This window comes from Dipodomys merriami, unplaced genomic scaffold (assembly GCF_024711535.1).
Source record: "Dipodomys merriami isolate MVZ:Mamm:240054 unplaced genomic scaffold, mDipMer1.0.p SCAF_10, whole genome shotgun sequence".
NCBI classification, from domain to species: Eukaryota; Metazoa; Chordata; class Mammalia; order Rodentia; family Heteromyidae; genus Dipodomys; species Dipodomys merriami.
Window position 1 is genome coordinate 9,393,844 of NW_027202271.1, and position 19,833 is coordinate 9,413,676.

General features: G+C 40.0%; 1 protein-coding gene across 3 annotated transcripts in view; it reads left to right on the top strand.

Moving 5' to 3' along the window:
• Tmem117 (transmembrane protein 117) overlaps positions 1–19,833 on the top strand; it is a 376,216-nt gene that overhangs the window by 49,234 nt on the left and 307,149 nt on the right. For all 3 annotated transcript variants that reach the window (XM_070039317.1, XM_070039328.1, XM_070039323.1), the window contains exon 3: positions 15,364–15,496. In XM_070039317.1, coding sequence (XP_069895418.1) covers positions 15,364–15,496 — 133 coding nt within the window. The remainder of the gene's footprint in view (positions 1–15,363; positions 15,497–19,833) is intronic.

Sequence of the window (19,833 nt, forward strand, 5' to 3'; positions counted from 1 at the left end):
TTCTTTTTGCTTATATGGAACTGAGGAATCGAACCCAGGGCCTCAGGCATGCAAGGCAAGCGCTCTACTGCTGAGCCAACTTCCCAGCTCCTGTGTGTGTATGTGTGTATGAACTGTGGTTATCACAGTTTGTCTTACATACTAATGATAAACCACAGAAATATCTAGTCTGTTATAGTAGCAATATTCTTCACTACAAACTCATCCGAAGTTATTATTTCCTCTAGGCACAGACAGATGATCATTTCTAAAGCTTATCAGATATGAATTCAAATTAGCTTCTATTAGGAAAAGTTTTCTGACTAATCTCTCTGAAGTTAGAGGTTTGCATACTTTATTAAGGAAAGAATACCTGTTAAGATAATTTTCTGCCATAATGTCAATGGAATGGACTATAACATAAATCAGTTTCATTTGGTATGGTTGTGTAGCAGCATTAAAGAAAGATGGTTCTTGGCCTTGAAAATATTGAGGGTTTTTCATGTCCTCATATACACAGAAAAAGAGATAAACGTCAGTATTATTCAAAAACATTTACTTCACAGAGATATTTGTGAAGTTCAGGAGATATTTGTGAAGTTTAATTCACAATACATAAATATTAAGTAATAACTACCAAATTTTAGAATAATATCTAAATAAATTGTTAAATAAATTAAATTAAGTAAGTTCTTTATTTCATAAAAAGCTAACCTTGGAACATAGTATCACTATATACATGTCCATTAAGTAAGAAGGAAATAAGGTAGTAGATTTGGAAAAAAAATAAGATTTCAAGCAAAAAACAGGGCTGGGAAGGTGGTTCAGTGGTAGAGCACTTGCCTTGCATGCCTGAGGCCCTGGGTTTGATTCCTCAGCACCACATAAGCAAAAAGAAAAAAGCCGGAGGTGGCCCTGTGGCTCAAGTGGTAGAGCGCTAGCCTTGAGCTGAAGAGCTGAGGGACAGCGCCCAGGCCCAGAGTTCAGGCTCCATGACCGGACCAAAAAAAAAAAGATTTCAAGCAAAAAATGGTATTGGGATTCTTAGTATTTTAAAATTTTACTTCTGTCTTTTTAAAGCTAGCTTTTTAAAAATAAATTTTTATTGTAAAGATACTGTACAGAGGGGGTTAGTTACATGAGTAAGGTAATGAGTACATTTCCTATGGAGCGTTATTACCCTCTCCTTTGTTTTTCCCCTACCATCCCTTCCCTCCCAACCTCCCTAACTCCTCCCTCCTCCCTTCCCCCAAGTTGTAAGGTTTTCAACATAGTGTCTTGTACATCTCATTGTTACAATGGGTCATCCTGTATCCTTACTCAGCATTTTCTTATTTCCCTTCCCCTCCCCAAATCAGAAGAATGTATATACAAGATGCAGGGCACTGGAATCAAATACAGTGAAAACAGAGGTTATACCATGGGGGAAGAACATATAAAAGAAACAAAAAAAATCACATAGTATATTAAAAACAACAGCAACAAAGATAAAAACCTCTTGTGTCCCTATCTTGGGATTCATTTCACTTAACATCATCTTACATGGTCATATAGCTTTTGACCTTTTCTGCTTATCCTAGACATATACTAGTTATTGCAGGTAAGAGAAACCATGGGACCTATGTTTCTTTGAGTCTGGCTTACTTCACTTAATATAATTTTTCCAAGTCTTTCCATTTCCTAACAAATGGGGCAATGTCACTCTTTCTGATGGAGGCACAGAATTCAATTATATATATATATATATATATATATATATATATATATATAATATTTTCTTGATCCATTCATCTACTGAGGGGCATCTGGGTTGGTTCCATATCTTAGCTATGGTAAATAATGCTGTGATAAACATAGTTGTGCTGGTAGCTTTAGTGTGGCCTTGTTTGTGATCATTTGGGTAAATGCCCAGAAGTGGGATTGCTGGGTCATAGGGGAGCTCTATGTGGAGTCTTCTGAGGAACCTCCATTCTGCTTTCCACAGTGGTTGAACAAGTTTACACTCCCACAAACAGTGCAGTGCAGTAGGGTTCCCTTTTGGCCACATCCCCTCCAGCATCTGTTGTTATTAGAGTTCTTGATTATAGCCATTCTAACTGGGGTGAGATGGAATCTCAATGTTGTTTGGATTTGCATTTCTTTTTTTTTTTTTTTTTTTGGTCGGTAGTGGGACTTGAACTCTGGGCCTGGGCGCTGTCCCTCAGCTCTTCAGCTCAAGGCGAGCGCTCTACCACTTGAGCTACAGCGCCACTTCCGGTTTTTTCTTGTAGTTTATTGGAGATAGGAGTCTCACAGTCTCTCCTGCCCGGGCTGGCTTTGAACCGCGATCCTCAGATCTCAGCCTCCTGAGTAGCTAGGATTACAGGCGTGAGCCACCAGCGCCCAGCTGATTTGCATTTCTTTTATGGCTAGAGAAGTTGAGCTTTTCTTCATGTCTCTATTGGCCATTCTTATTTCCTCTTCAGGGAAGTCTCTCTTTAAGTCTTTAGGCCACTTATTTATTGGACAGTAGTTTCTTTGAGGATTTGTTGTTGGGAGATTTAATTTTTTGAGTTCTAAGTATATTTTAGATATGAGACCCTTGTCTATTATATGGCTAGTGAAGATTTCCCAATCCGCGGGCTCTCTATGGATCTTGCTAGCTATGTCCTTTGGCATGCAGAAGCTCTGCAGTTTCATGCAATCCCATTTGTCCAACCTTTCTTTGAGTTGCTGTTGTTTCTGGGTCTTTATTAAGAAAATTTTGGCCTGTGCCAAGGAGCTCTAAAGTTTCTCCTATTCCTTTCTGTAATGTTTTCAGGGTGTCTGCTTTTACTTCAAGGTCTTTGATCCATTTGGAGTTGATTTTGATGCAGGGTAATATATAAGGATCTAGCTTTAGTTTTCTACAGGTGTTTAACCAATTTTGCCAGCACCATTTACTGAAGAGGCTCTCTTTCTTCTATTCTATTTTTTTTTAGCTCCCTTATCAAAGATTAGGTGGCTATAGGTCTGTGGGTTCATTTCTGGATCTTCGGTTCTATTCCATTGGTCTTCAGGCCTATTCTTGTGCCAGTATCAAGCTGTTTTGATTACTATAGCTTTGTAGTAGTTTGAAGTCTCGTTTATTATTCCTCCAGCACTGTTCTTTCTGCTAAGGATTATTTTTGCTATTCAGGGTCTTTTATTGTTCCATATGAATGTTTGAATTGCTTCTTCTATTTCCTGGAAGAATGAGGTTGTGATATTGATAGGTCTCACATTGAATTTGTAGATAGCCTTTGGCAGTATTGCCATTTTCATGATGTTAATCCTCCCAATCCAGGAGCATGGGAGGTTTTTCCACTTCCTTAGTTCTGCTTTAATTTCCTTTTTCAGGTTTTTAAAGTTTTCACTTCTGTGTTGTAAATACTATTTGCTAGTTATTCACAGCATTGTATGTTTCCTTAAGTTGTTTTGCTTGTTTATTCTCTTTTTATATAAGACAAGTTACAAATCCCAAGAGCATAAGCCATAGCATTAAACCATAGCATTAAGCCATGTGCCAGTGGCTTATAATCCTAGCTATTCAGGAAAGTGGGATCTGAGGATCAAGGCTTGAAGCCAGCCTAGGCAGACAAATCTTTTTTTTTAATACAATTTTATCAAGGTCGTGTACAGAGGGGTTATAGTTACATAATAAGGTAATGAGCGTGTTTCCTGTTGAATATTGTTATCACCCCCTCATTTTTCTCACCTTCCCTGCCCCCCCCCCGGCCACCAAATTGTACAGAACATTTCCAACATATTGTCTTGTGAGTATCACTGTTGCGTTGGTTCACCTTTGTCCTTTGTCTCACCATTTTGTTGTTTCCCTTCCCTTCCCCAAATAAGATAAACATATATACCAGATACAGGGTACCAAAATAAACTACACTGTCAACAGGGGATAAAACAAGGGTGCGGGGAGAAATTAAAGGAAAAAATGTGGTATATATACACAATGGAATTCTATTCTTCCATCAGAAAGAATGACATCGCCCCCCCCCCTTTGTAAAAAAATGGAAAGACTTGGAAAAAAATCATATTAAGTGAAGTAAGCCAGACCAAAAGAAACACAGGCTCCATGGTTGCCTTCATTTGGAATAATTAGTATATGCTTAGGATAATCATAGCAAAGGCTCACAATAGCTCAATAGCTATGTACATATGACCATATAAGATGATGCTAATCAAAATGAACTCCAAGATACGGAAACTAGGCAGACAAATCTAAGAGACTCTTATCTCCAATTAACCAGCAAATATCTGACGGGGAGGAATCAAATGGTAGAACCCCAACCTTGAATGCAAAAGCTGAGCCAGGACAAGAAGCCCTGAGTTCCAGGCCCAGTGGTGGCACAAAAACCATAGTTGAGTATTGAAAGCAATACTGCTTGAATGTTTAACCCTGAAATAACACTAAATGTTCAGTTGTCATGCTCTGTATTTTTATTCAGTTTGCAAAGAAACCTATCATGTAAAATAACTCCTGGGTCTATTATTTTACTGTTAATACAGGCATCACCGTTCTGCCTAAAAGAGTATAGCGTCTGATAAGAAACCACAACATATTCTGGGAATTGCAGTAGAGATAAAAAGATGTCATTAGTGACATTTATTACAGAAAAGTCGACCTTTGCAATTATTTAATTATTTCAAGGCTTCCATGCTTTGAAGGTTATTTTCATTAAAGTTCTATGGCTCTGTCATCATAATGTCAAACATTCTCTTACGGTAAAATAATCATTCACCACAATGAAATTTAGACTCTTACTTTTAGTTTGTGGTCTTTGAATTCTCTTCATAAATACTCTGAATCTTACCTGGGTGCCAATGGCTCACACCTGTAATCCTAGCTACTCAGGAGGCTGAGATTTGAGGATCGTGGTTCAAAGACAGCCCTGGTAGGAAAGTCCGTGAGACTCTTATCTCCAAATAACCACCAGAAAATTGGAAGTGGTGCTGTGGCTCAAGTGGTAGAATGCTCGCCTTGAGCTGAAGAGCTGAGGGACAGTGCCCAGTCCCAAAGTTCAAGCCCCATGACCAACCTCCTCCTCCCCTCCAAAAATCATCCATCTTAGCAGAGTGTCATCATCTCCATGCTTTAGATTCTTACTAGTTTTCAAAATAATTATGGAACAAATAAAATTATGTATTGTGGTGTCACAAATTCATCCCAAGCCCAGAAGCTTAAGATAGGAGCAACCTTTGTGATTGGTCACAGTGTCTCTGTTACAACTTGCCTTAAAAAAAAAAATCTCCCTTGGGCTGGGAAGGTGGCTCAGTGGTAGAGCACTTGCCTTGCATGCTCAAGGCCCTGGGTTTGATTCCTCAGCACCACATAAGAAAAAAACCGGAAGTGGCACTGTGGCTCAAGTGGTAGAGCACTAGCCTTGAGCTGAAGAGCTGAGGGACAGCGCCCAGGCCCAGAGTTCAGGCCCCACGACCGGACCCTCCAAAAAAAAAATCTCCCATGAAGATGTTGTCCCTGTAATCAGCCTGGGTAGGCCCAGAATTTTTTTTTTTTGCTTTATTTTATTTTGTTTTCTTTTGTGCTGGTCCTGGGGCTTGAACTCAGGGCTGGGGCGCTGTCTCTTAGGTTTTGTTTTTGTGGGTTTTTTCTTTTTCGCTTTGCTTTGTTTTTGCTCAAGGCTGATGCTTTACCACTTGAATCACAGCTCTACTTTCACCTTTTTGCTCATTAATTGGAGATAAGAGCCACCTCGATGTTCCTGCTCACACTGGCTTTGAACTGTGATCCTCAGATCTCAGCCTTTTGAGTAGCTGTTACAGGCATGAGCCCTTGAGTTATTTTCTTACTTTCCTTCTCCCTCCCTTACCACCCCATACCATATTTAGTCCTATATGTCATTGCAAGTGGAGCCTTGGGTTTCAATTTTTTTTTTTTTTTTGTATCTGGCTTAGTACACTATCTCAAAACCTGGACCATGTTTTTGTTTTGTTTTGTTTTTCCCATATGGTCTCTACATAACAGTGAACCCCAGCAAAGCTCTTAAGGGGGAAAAAGCTGTATGTACTAAGTGGGGCTCATCTCTATGCATTTCCTTTATATTGAAGACTTTGGTGTTTCATGTCTTGGCTGCTTCTCCATGCTTTCAAGCAGCTGTTTTCATGACAGTGGATAATTCTGCTAGGTTTGCAGTTCTAGGCTGATGGTAATTTCCTGTCAGCGCTTTGAAGCACTGTCCTGTGACAACCATTATTACTGCTGGGAAGACTTTTATCAACCTAATTATTGTCCCTTCCACTGTCTGATTTTAAGATTTTTCTTTGTCATTTAAGATAAGTGAGCCTGGTAATTACTCTCCTTTGGAGAGAGTACCTGGCTTCCATAAAGGCGGGGTGAGGAATCAGGCAGAAAGGGGGCGGGTCCCAGCTGAAGAAACTGAGGTCTGTGGGGCAAGTTAAGAACATTGAGATCCCCCAGTTAGAATGGCTATAATCTAGAACTCTAACAACAACAGATGCTGGAGGGGATGTGGACAGAATGGAACCCTACTGCATTGTTGGTGGGAGTGTAAACTTGTTCAACCACTTTGGAAAGTAGTATGGAGTTTCCTCAAAAGACTCCACATAGAGCTCCCCTATGACCCAGCAATCCCACTTTTGGGCATTTACCCAAATGATCACAAACAAGACCACACTAAAGCTATCAGCACAACTATGTTTATCACAGCATTATTTACCATAGCTAAGATATGGAAGCAACCCTGATGCCCCTCAGTAGATGAATGGATCAAGAAAATGTGGTATATATACACAATGGAATTCTATGCCTCCATCAGAAAGAATGACATTGCCCCATTTGTAAGGAAATGGAAAGACTTGGAAACAATTATATTAAGTGAAGTAAGCCAGGCCCAAAGAAACATAGGTCCCATGGTTTCCCTTATTTGCAATAACTAGTATATGTCTGAGATAAGCAGAAAAGGTCAGATAAGTTAATGTTAGGTGAAATGAACCCCAAGATAAGTATTCAAGTGTTTTTTTCTTTCTTGCAATTGTTTCTAACATATTTATAAGATGTTTTCTTTGTTGATTTGTATCCCCCCCCCACAGTATAACCCCTGCTGTCACTGTATTTGATGTCGGTATAATTTTGGGAGTGGAAGGGAAAAAACAAATCATTTAAATAGGGATTCAGAATGACCCATTGCAACAATGAGATGTACAAGACGTTATGTTGAGAAATGAACTTTACAACTTTGGCAGGGGTGTGGGGGGAGGGGTGGCGCGGGTTGTGTGTTAGGGGGTGGGGTGGGGGTGGGGGGTGGGAGATGGGAAGGTGCAACAATGAGATATACAAGTCTTTATGTCGAAAATGAACTTTACAACTTTGGGGGGGATAAGGGGTGAGGGGTGATGGAGGGTGGCAGATAGGAAGGGATGGGAAGGGGAAACAGAGGAGGAGGCTACAATGCTTGATAAGAAATGTACTCATTACCTTGCTCATGTAATTGTAACCCCTCTGTTCAATATTTTCACAAGAAAAAAAGAAAAAAAAAGAAAAGTAGAACTTGGCAGAGAAGAATAGCAGATTGGAGAGAATAGCACAATAAAACCCAGAAATCTGCACTTTTACTGTGTGTGTGTGCAGGTGTCCACATACACACACGCACGCCAGTACTGAGGCTTGAACTCAGGACTTGCATGCTGTCCCTGAGCTTTTTCTTTTCTTTTCTTTTTTTTTTTGGTTCTGGTCGTGGGGCCTGAACTCTGGGCCTAGGCACCGTCCTTCAGCTCTTCAGCTCAAGGCTAGCACTTTACCACTTGTGTCACAGCACCACTTCCGGGTTTTTTCTTTTTGCTTATATGGTGCTGAGGAATCGAACCCAGGGCCTCATGCATGCGAGGCAAGCGCTCTACCACTGAGCCGCCTTCCCAGCCCCACCCTGAGCTTTTTCACTCAAGACTAGTGCACTACCACTTAAGTCACAGCTCTGCTTCTGGAGTTTTGCTGGTTAATTGGAGATAAGAACCTCATGGATTTTCCCGCCCAGGTTGGCTTTGAATTTAGGGTCCTCAGATCTCAGCCATCTGCGTAGCTAGGATTACAGGCGTGAGCCAGTAGTGCTCACTTGCAGCTTTCCCTTGCATCTTCAACTGAATTATGATCAGCACAGGTATATCAGAAACCACCAAAGATTAGATAAAGAGCCTCTCCAAAGGAGCACCAAGAAAAACCCTTGGAGTTTACCCAGGACAAAAGATCGTGTTCCTCCAGACAGAAAAGCCAAAACGTTCTGGTATAATAGAGTGGTCAGAAAGATGATAGTGGGACAAAATTGACCATGCTCTCATTTTCTTTTCTTTCTGGAACCTCTTTTGAATTTCAGATTGTCAAAATATTTGTAGTATTATATGAAATTATATTTTAGCACTCACTGTTCTGAATTTTCTGTTAAATTCAGTGACTAAAAATCATGTTATGAGTAAGCTCTGACTCTTATTAAGGAGTGACAACTATACCTATTTTAAAAAAATTCTCTTTGCACAGTGAGATAAAAGTATTTGGTATTTGGTATTAATTGTAGTGGAACAGAAGCAGGAACTTTATGATCTTATACCCATTGCATAAAGCTATCTGTCTATCTAGAGCATCTTCCTTCTTAATGATATACTGGTTGTATTTGTTAGATCATTATCTTTGTTAACATCCAAACTGTGGGATCATATCTATTGAATTTAGTTTCCTTTTCTTTCTTTTCTTTTCTTTTCCCTTCCTTCCTTCCTTCCTTCCTTCCTTCCTTCCTTCCTTCCTTCCTTCCCTTCCTTCCTTCCTTCCTTCCTTCCTTCCTTCCTTCCTTCCTTCCTTCCTTCCTTCCTTCCTTCCTTCCTTCCTTCCTTCTTCTTTCTTTCTTTCTTTCTTTCTTTCTTTCTTTCTTTCTTTCTTTCTTTCTTTCTTTCTTTCTTCATGTATGCTGGTAATTGAACGTATGGCCTTTTGTACATTAAGAAAAGGTTCTAATGTGGCTTAGTGGTTGAGTGCTTGCCTAGCATGCATGGAGCCCTGGGTTTGATTCCTCTGTACCACATAAACAGAAAATGCCAGAAATAGTGCTGTGTCTCAAGTGGTAGAGTACTAGCCTTGAGCGAAAAAAGCTCAGGGAAAGTGCTCAGGCTCTGAGGAGTTCAAGCCAGGACTGGCAAAGAAAGAAAGAAAGAAAGAAAGAAAGAAAGAAAGAAAGAAAGAAAGAAAGAAAGAAAGAAAGAAAGAAAGAAAGAAAGAAAGAAGGAAGGAAGGAAGGAAGGAAGGAAGGAAGGAAGGAAGGAAGGGAGAAAGGGAAGGAGGGAAGAGAGAAAGGGAAGGAGGGATGGAGGGAGAGAGGGAGTGATAGAGGGAGGGAGGGAAAGAAGGAAGGAGAGAGAGAAAAGAAGAAAGGAAGGAAGGAAGAAAGGAAGGAAGAAAGGGAGAAAGAATAGGTTCTACCACTGAATCAACATCCCTCATTCCACTTCTCTTACTTTTCTTATTTTTACTACGTCTTTATATTTCAATTAGCAAACTTTAGGTGGATAAAATCTGTTATGGTGTTAAAACTATAAATTTGCACAATTTGTGAAGATGTCATCCATTTGTTTTAGTTGGGTTGGAAGTGAATTTCAATTAATCTTCAAGTGCTATGATCCAATTCCATTTTCTCTATTACATTCTTAGTCCAGCCATAGAGATAAGGCTTATATTTATTTAAGTTCTGATTTTTAAAAATGTTAAATATAGGCTGGCACTGGTAGCTCATACCTGTTCTAGTTATTCAGGGAATGGAGATATGAGGATAGTAGTTCAAAGCCAACTTAGGCAGGAAACTTTGTGAGACTCTTACCTTCAGTTTACCACCAAAAAGCCAAAAGGGGAGGTGTGGCTCAAGGGCTAGAGCTCCAGACTTGAGCAATAAAGCTGAGGGACAGCACCCAAGCCCTGAATACAAGCCCCAGTACTGGCACACACACAAAAGAAGGGGGTCACAACTGCTCCAAGGTTGCCTTCCAAGGCAGAAATGCTGTGTTTTCTCCTAGCATTTTTCTGGTAGCTCCATAGTTCTTGGTTTGTCAGAGTTGTCAGTTAATGACAGTGCTCTTACACACATTCTTACATCAGATGGGGTCACACATTGACTTGACCCTGAAGCAACTTATGGGAAATATTAATAGTGTGATTTGACTTAACAACTGGGTCATGCCCATACATTGTAGCCTCTTTATTGTGCTTTTTCAGCGAATTTCAAGCCATGTTAACCTGCCATTGTGTTCTGTTGACTCTAATGGCTGAGATTAGTGCCAGACAAGAAGTTTGGCCATGACAGCACAAATGGTGCTGTCACATTTCTCTTTTGTACTCATGTTGCATTCTTTCAGCCAGTGCACAATTAATACACAGTGCTTTGTTTGCAAAGCACTTATGCTGTTAGGATTAATATTGTTTATATTGACGAAATGCATTTTCAAATATTAAAAAATTGACAGTTCCTGTGGTACTTAGGAACCCTGAATTAAATACATCTTGCATTTAACTCATCTCTTGAATTAAATACATCTGAATTAAATATATATCATAACTAAATGGAACCTGAACAGATATCAAGATTTATTTATTTATTTTTGTCAATGTGGGGCCTGAACTCTGGGCCTGGTTGCTGTCCCTCAGCTCTTCAGCTCAAGGCCCTACCGCTTAAGCCACAGTGCCACTTCTGGCTTTTTCTGCTTGTGTGGTGCTGAGGAATCGAACCCAGGACCTCATGCATGCGAGGCAAGCACTCTACCACTGAGCTACCTTCCCAGCCCAAATATCAAGAATTTAAAGTCCTTGAGTCTAAACTAAGGTCATATTTCCATTAAATACTCAAATACGCCTCATCTACTGTTTGCTTGTGGCTGTGTCTTTGAAACCTATAACCTTCTCCTAGGTATATAATAGGAATACATGAATTTTTAAAATATTTATATTAAAACGATTTAACATTTATGTATGTATTGTTGATTGTGGGACTTGAACTCAGAGTCTGGCTGCTGTCCTAATGCTTTTCTGCTCAAGGCTAGGGCTCTACAAGCCACAGCTCTATTTCGTGTTTTCTGGTGATTCATTGGAGATTTAAGTCTCCCAGTGTTTCCTGCCCAGGCTGGCTTTGAACCATGTTCCTCAGAGCTGCGCCTCCAGAGTAGCTAGGATTACAGGCATGAGCCACCGGCACTCGACTTTAGATTTATTTAATGAATACATAATCTTTATAGTTTGCTTTAAGGGTATTTATGTCCTATACTTAGAAGCATTCTGTAGTTCATATCTATTTAGTCTGATGTTACAGTTAATGTGTTGTGTGAGGCTTGAAAATCCCTGGCTTGCCAGAATTATTGAATCAGTCAGTAGGTTCTCCAGTCTTGGCATTTTCCACACCAGTGTAATTTGTTTCAGTCACGTTTTCCACGTTTTCCTTTCAGTGAGATGGCCATATTGCCTTGACTTTTATATTTACCATTTTAGACAATCCAGAAAACTCGGTGATGGAATATAGTCCGCCATTTGATTTTTGCTCCATCTAACATTTTAGCTAATGTGGTATTTCTGTGAACGTGGTACCAGTTCACATCTAAGGTGCTATTTTAGTAAGTGAGATGGAAGGAAAATTCTAGTTGTTAAATATTTTAAAAATTTAAATTGTTATTATAAATGTGATGTACAGAGGGGTCACAGTTACATAAGTCAGGTAATGAGTACATTTCTTTTTTTTAATTTAATTTAATTTAATTTGTGAACATACTGTACAGAGGGGTTACAATTACATGGGCAGGATAATGCGTACATTTCTTACCAAGCATTGCAGCCTCCTCCTTTGGTTTACCCTTCACATCTCTTCCGAGTCTCCCCCCTCCCCCCCAATCCCAATCCTTTTCCTTCCCCCCCCTCCCCCCCCCACCGACATTGTAAAGCTCGTTTTGGACATGACAACTTGTACTTCTCATTGTTGCAACAGGTCTACCTGTATCCTTAAACAACTGGTTTTTCCCCATCTCCTCCACAAGTTATACTGACATCAAATATAGTGAAAGCAGGGGTTATACTGTGGGGGAGGGACATACAAAGCAACAAAGAGATAATCTTATAAATGCGTTAGAAACACATGCATGAAAGAAAAAAACATTAAAATACATATCTAAGGGTTCATTTTCCTGACATCACATTATCTGACCTTTTCCGCTTGACTCATACATATACTAGATATTGCAAATAAGGGAAACCATGGGACCTATGTTTCTTTGGGCCTGGCTTACTTCACTTAATATAATTTTTTCCAAGTTTTTCCATTTCCTAACAAATGGGGCAATGTCATTCTATCTGATGGAGGCAAAGAATTCCATTGTGTATATATACCACATTTTCTTTTTTTTTAATTTAATTTAATTTTATTTGTGAACATACTGTACAGAGGAGTTACAATTACGTTATACCACATTTTCTTGATCCATTCATCTACTGAGGGGCATCTGGGTTGGTTCCATATCTTAGCTGTGGTAAATAATGCTGCAATAAACATAGTTGTGCTAGTAGCTTTAGTGTGGTCTTGTTTGTAAACATTTGGGTAAATGCCCAAAAGTGGGATTGCTGGGTCATAGGGAAGTTCTATGTGAAGTCTTTTGAGGAACCTCCATACTGCTTTCCAAAGTGGTTGAACAAGTTTACATTCCCACCAACAATGAAGTAAGGTTCCTTTCTGTCCACATCCCCTCCAGCATCTGTTGTTGTTAGAGTTCTTGATTTTTGCCGTTCTAACTAAGGTGAGGTGATATCTCAATGTTGTTTTGATTTGCATTTCTTTTATGGCTAGGGATGTTGAACATTTCTTCATGTGTCTATTGGCCATCCTTCTTTCTTCTTCAGAGAAGTTTCTCTTTAAGTCTTTCGCCCACTTATTTATTGGGCAGTTGTTTCTTTGAGGATTTGTTGTTGGGGGGTTTAATTTTTTGAGTTCCAAGTATATTTTAGATATGAGACCCTTGTCCGTTGTATGGCTAGTAAAGATCTTCTCCCAATCCGTGGGCTTTCTATTGATCTTGCTAGCTATGTCATTTGCCCTGCAGAAGCTCTGCAACTTTATGCAATCCCATTTGTCCAACCTTTCTTTGATTTGTTGTGTTTCTGGGTATGAGTACATTTCTTTTTGTACAGTGTTACCCCTTACTTGCTCTCTCTAGTTGTTACATCTTTAAAATTTATTTCCTTCTGTGCTTTGTAAACTATGTGAGAAATTCTGCCTGTCTGGAAGACAGATCATTTGAGGTTGGAAATAATATCTAATTCATAACGTCCATATGTTTTTTTAAGAAAAGAATATCTTGCTGGGCATCAGTGGCTCACGCCTGTAATCCTAGCTACTCAGGAGGCTGAGATCTAAAGATCGCCATTCAAAGCCAGCCCAGGCAGGAAAGTCTGTGAGACTCTTATCTCCAATTAAACACCAGAAAACCAGAAATGGCACTGTTGTTCAAGCGGTTGAGTGCTTGCCTTGAGCTGAAGAACTGAGGGACAAACAGCTCCCAGGTCCAGAGTTCAAACTCCATGACCAACCATCCCCCACCAAAAAAAGAATATCTCCTCTAATGAGATATTTTTATAAGATTTCAGGTTTACCTTATTTGCTTGTGGCTTTTAAGTCTATATCATCGCCCTCACCATTATTTAAATATGCTTTTTCTGGAATAGACATGAGTAAAGTAGAGGAAATAGATCTTAGAAGAGGCTAAAGCTATCTGTCTTTACCATTTTCTGCTTTGTGTGTGTGTGTGTGTGTGTGTGTGTGTGTGTGTGTGTGTGTGTGTGTGTGTGCATGTGAGCCCACATGCATGCTGGTTCTGAGGTTGAACTCAGGATCTTGTGATCTTAACTTTTTCATTCAAGGCTGGTACTCTACCACTTGAATCATATTTTCACTCCTGGTGCTTTTCTGGTTAATTAGAGATAGGAGTCTCACAGACTTTCTTTTGCCTGGGCTGGCTTGGAGCTGTGATCCTCAGATCTCAGCTTCCTGAGTAGCTAGGATTACAGGCCTGAGTTACTGGCATCTAGTTTGTTGTTGTTTTTGTTGTTGTTAACCTTTGCTTTTCAAAATTCTAATGTCCATAAACCCAAACATTTCTCTGGATTAATTTGAATAGTGGTAAGCTGTACTTTTGGTGCTCATTCTATTTAATATTGAGTGACAGTCTCTCATGGCATTTGTCTGGGCCTTAGGGATTGGGATGAAGAGTGGAACTGTTTTGGGAGCCCCACACCAAGTTCCAAAGGCACACCAGACCCCTTCCCTCCTCTCAGTCTTTGTGCCCATGGTGATTTTAGCTACACATAGGTGAATCCATGCCATCTGTGTGCTACATAGCAGAAACTTCAGTTTTTCTCCCCAGATCTTCATGTAACATATGCAGTTACTTCTTATTTTAAGTAAAGTTGGCCTTGGTTTTCATCATCCACCTAGTATTAAAAATGGATGTCAAGGGGAGGGGGCAGACAAATGGAAAGAGGAAGGGGGGCTACATGGAATCATAATATTCAATGTTCATATATGTGAAAATGAACCACATGTCTTTTTTTTGGGGGGGGGGGGTCCGATCGTGGGGCCTGAACTCTGGGCCTCGGTGCTGTCCCTCAGCTCTTCAGCTCAAGGCTAGCACTCTACCACTGGAGCCACAGCGCCACTTCTGGCTTTTTTCTTTTTGCTTATGTGGCGCTGAGGAATCGAACCCAGGGCCTCATGCATGCAAGGCAAGCGCTCTACCACTGAGCCACCTTCCCAGCCCATGGAACCACATGTCTTGAGGGGAAAGGTGGGGTTCAGGGGGATTGGGGAGAAAGACAAAAGGGGGTAACATGGATCAAGATACATTGTGTTCACAAACTGACATATTGAGTTGAAACCCCTTTGTTCAACTACTTAAAGATAATAAAATAGAAATTTGAAAATGGAATCCTAGCAGCAAAAGACTCTATAAGGACTTTGTGCGGCTTTTTTAGTACTTGCTTTGAGTAGGTTCAGTGTGAATGAAAAATACATTTAGAAGTAGATCATAACAAGACTGTCTTCTAATTCATGTTTCTTTCATGCCTTCATAATGAACCATTTGTTGGACATCAAACTTGTTCATCATTCCTATTTTCTCTAGGATAAGCTGTGATCTGAAAGTTGTCTTAAATTTTATTTATGATCATATATTTGCAAAAAAATTTATTTACAAATGGTTTCACCCATCAGGCAGCCCTATGGTCATGACTTCAGAATAACAGTGCAGCAAATAGAAATTGGCTGAAATGAAGCATGTTGTATAGGAATTTTGATTTGCTGTGTACATTGATTTATCCTATTATTTCTATTTCAGGTCAGCTGCTCAGGTTGAAAATGTTTCGAGAGGATCATGGGTCGTGGATGACAATGTTCTTCAGTACGATTCTCTTTCTGTTCATATTCTCTCACGTTTACAACACAATTCTTCTGATGGATGGCAGCATGGGGTAGGTCGCCTTTCCTTTGTCTGCGGTGTTTGTGTGCCATGTTTGGACACCTTGGAATTTAACAAAAAATTCCTTTGGTTTGTACTAGATTAAATCTCCCTTGCAAATATTCTACCCTAAAGAGGGATACATTTTTTGTAGTTAATTTGTTTAGAATCTTTTTAATTTCAAGGCATACATGTTGTTCTTTTTAACATGAAAAATTGTCTTTCTCTCTCTCTCTCTTTTCTCTTCTCTCTTTCTTTTTTTCTCTCTCTATCTGGACAGGATAAGTTATACAGGTCTCTAGACATTCACACAGTGATACCAAAGGAGGATATTCATAGGAACAGATCACAAAGGCTCAATAGTTATGTGCATATGATCATATAAAATAATATCTTTTGAAATGAATTCCAAGAAATGGAAACAAGAGATAAAAAAAAAAAAGAAAAGGAGGGGCTGGGAAGGTGGCTCAGTGGTAGAGCACTTGCCCTGCATGCCTGAGGCCCTGGGTTCGATTCCTCAGCACCATATAAGCAAAAAGAAAAAAGCCGGAATTGGTGCTGTTGCTCAAGTGGTAGAGCACTGAAGAGCTGAGGGACAGCGCCCAGGCTCAGAATTCAGGCCCCATGACCGGACCCAAAAAAAAAAAAAAAAAAAGAAAAGAAAAGAAAGAAAAGAAAAGGAATCTCACAGACTTTTCTGCCCAAGCTGGCTTGGAATTAGTCTCTTTAGAGTTCAGCCTCCTGAATAGCTAGGGTCACAGGCATGAGCCAGTGGTGCCTAACTGTTTCTTATTTTTAAATACTTTACTATGGGATAGCTTGAAGACTGGTACTAAATTATTATAATGACACAGGGTAGGAGAACCAGAAAACTTACTAACTTGATTATATTCATCTAATTCGTACGGCAGAGCTATGATGAAGGTCTTCAGGTTTGCAATTTCATTGTTCAGTAATGACTGGTTAAATACAGGTGTTTGGTATTAGTAGCCTTTATGCTTCCCTCTGGCTTTGGGGGGCAGGATCTTCCTATATTACCAGGACTGGCCTTGACCTGAAGACACTCCATCCTCCTGCCTCAGTTGCTTGGTTGACAGAGACATCTTCATTATAAACGAGTCACTAAAAATAACTGATTAAGAATTTTTTTTTGTCAGTCATGTGACTTGAACTCTGGGCCTGGGCGTTGTCCCTCAGCTCTTCAGCTCAAGGCTAGCACTCTACCACTTGAGCCACAGCACCACTTCCAAGAATTTTATTTATTTTTAAACTTATCTTTAATAATGGTACAAAGGGGTTTCAATTCAACACTTCAATGCTTGATTTACAATGCATCTTAATCAATGACACCTCTTGCATCATTGTTCTTAACTAGATCATTTTAGTAGTCAGACACCCTGAATTCAATACAGGATTATCTTTTATACTTATCAATTTACCATAGCACAAAGGTCATTATTAATAAAACATGAAGGTGGGTCTTTTAGTATAGTTTCCCTTTAGTTTGTCTTCTGGAAGTTTTAAGGGAAGTATATTGGAAATCAGCTTAGTGTATGACATTAAGAAATAGATCAGGTGGTGGCTCACACCTATAATCCTAGCTACTCAAGAGGCGATATCTGAGGATCATGGTTCATAGTCAGTCTGGGCAGGAAAGGCCAAGAGACTCTTATCTCCAATAAACAACTCAGAAAACTGGAGGTGGCACTGTGGCTCATGTGGTAGAGTGCTAGCTTTGAGCTGAAAAGCTGAAGGCCAGAGCCCAGGCCCAGAGTTCAAGCCCCACGACTGACAAAAAAAAGAAAGAAAGAAAGAAAGAAAGAAAGAAAGAAAGAAAGAAAGAAAGAAAGAAAGGAAGGAAGGAAGGAAGGAAGGAAGGAAGAGAGAAAGAAAGGAAGAAAGGAAGAAAGAAAGAGAGAAAGAAATAAATCAGGGAACAATGATAAACCACCTCAGATATGTCATGTGTACTGCAACAGTTGCTAAGATTAGAAAAGATTAGAAAACTAGATAAGATCCTTTTCTTTAACTATTAAGCTGGCTGAGATTGCCATCAGTTCTGTGGTATGCAATTGTTTTGATGTCATGTATAGATTCTGGCTGCGCCTACATCTTGATGTAGAGAGAAACTCACTTAAAATTGTGTGTCTCCTCCACTAAAGGAAATGGATGGTAAAGGAAAAGCAGACATTTCACACGGCTTATACTTTAGTTTATATTAGCAAATACTTAAAGACAAGAATGTGATTTGAGAACAAATGTTCAGACTTTAGAAAGTTACTAAAACGCATTGTCTATAATCATTTCTTGTACTCAAAATGATGTCATGAATTCTCAGCCTATCTTTATTTTATTTTTTGGTCGGTCATGGGCCTTGAACTCTGGGCCTGAGCTCGGTCTCTCAGCTCTTCAGCTCAAGGCCAGCGCTCTACCACTTGAGCTGCAGTGCCACTTCCTTATTCTATTTTTGGGTCTGCTTGCATTGGGGTTTGAACTCAGGGCCTGCGCACTGTCTCTTAGCTTTTTCACTCAAAGATGGTGCTCCACCATATGAACCACAGCTCCACTTCTGGCTTTTCTCTGAGTCACTAGAGATAAAAGTTTCATGGACTTGCCGCCCATGCTGGTTTTGTATCACAATCCTCAGCTCACAGCTTCCTGAGTAGCTAGGAGCCACCTGTGTCTGGCCTGCTTCTTTTTTAAAGGATGAGGTGAGGGATTTGATTTGGGGGCTTTGGGGACAGATCCTCAGCCACAGAGCAGGTGAGAAGGGACTGGGGAATGCCTGAAATCACTTAACACAGTGAAAGGCCTTACTGGAAGATTTTGTACTCTCATAACACTGGGCAGAGCCAAGTATGGTGGTACAAACCTGTAACCCTAGCTCTCAGGAAGTTGAGACAGGTGGATCATGACTTCCAGGCTAGAATGGGCTACACAGTGAGTTCCTACCACACACACACACACAATAAAAAGACAAATTGAGGCACCTGTTGGGTCCAGAAAGGGAGAGCTGACAGGACGCTTGCATTGTTTTGGTACCATTGAGCAAGATGCAGATCTACTCAGAAGATAACATGTTGAATTCACACTTCTTGGTTCCACTATGTAAATCGTAAAAGAAAATGGGGAAAAAAAAGAATGTTAGGTCAAAAAATGAAGTGGTTTTTGTTTATTTTCCTTTCATCCTACTGTCTGCTTACATTTTTTCTCTTGGGAGAGAGAAAAGGGGAGAAGGGCAAAGCAATTATCATCAGAATTAGAACGTTATGATGCATCCACCATTGGCTAGAAGAATGCCATACATGCAGGACTGAAGCTTTGAAAATGTAAGATGCTGATAGGAAAGCACTATGAAACTACTTTCCTCCATAGCAATTGCATTCGACTTGTTTAAAAATGATCCTAGGAAGGTGTTCACGCTTGTCTCAAGAGGCTGAGATCTGAGGATAACTGAATGCAGCACAAGCAGACAAACACATGAGACTCTTATCTCCCATTAAACAGCAAAAAGCTGGAAGCAGAGCTGTGGCTCAAATGGTAGAGTGCTCACCTTGAGTGAAAATAGCCAAGGGAGAGTGCCCAGGTCCTGTGTTCGAATCTCAGTACTGGCACATACAAAAAAGAATGATCTTAAATGAATTTTCTGATGCTTCCTGTGTTCAACTAGTAACTTGAAAGCCAGTCTATTTCGAAATTCTCTATTTGGTACAACGGAAGAAAGAGACATTCCAGAGTCCAGGATGAAGCCTTTGCTGACTAGGAACGAAGCAGATCAGCTAAGTCTGGGAAGGGCTTCTACTTTTTGGATACTTCAAACACTTTTTGAAGTTGTCTTTCTGAAGACTCTCTGAGTGATGTAATTTTTATGGTATCCATAATATAAAGCTTTAATTTAATTTTAGATATCTTGGTCTTCCCCTCCTCCTTCCCCCATGCCTCCCAACCCCAAAAGAAGAATACGTGCATAATGTAAGGGAATGAAAACCTGGGCAAATCCAAGCCAGTCCACTGTGGCTGCTGCTCCTAGGAAAACTCTGAAAACAGCCACTTGATGGCAGCAAAGGCAGGTTTTTCAGCTCTGTCTCGGTGACACACATTTTCTTTTTTAAGGATTTTTTTTTTATTGTAAAGATGTTGTACAGAGGGGTTACAGTTACATGAGTAAGGTAATGAGTACATTTCCTCTTGAGCATTGTTACCTCCTCTTTTGTTTTTCCTTCCCTTCCCTCCCAGCCTCCCCACTTTCTACCCTCCCACCCCCCCACCAAAGGCACTCTGATTTTTAACATAGTGTCTTGTACATCTCATTGTTACAGTGGAGCAGCCTGTATTCTTGTTTCAGCATTC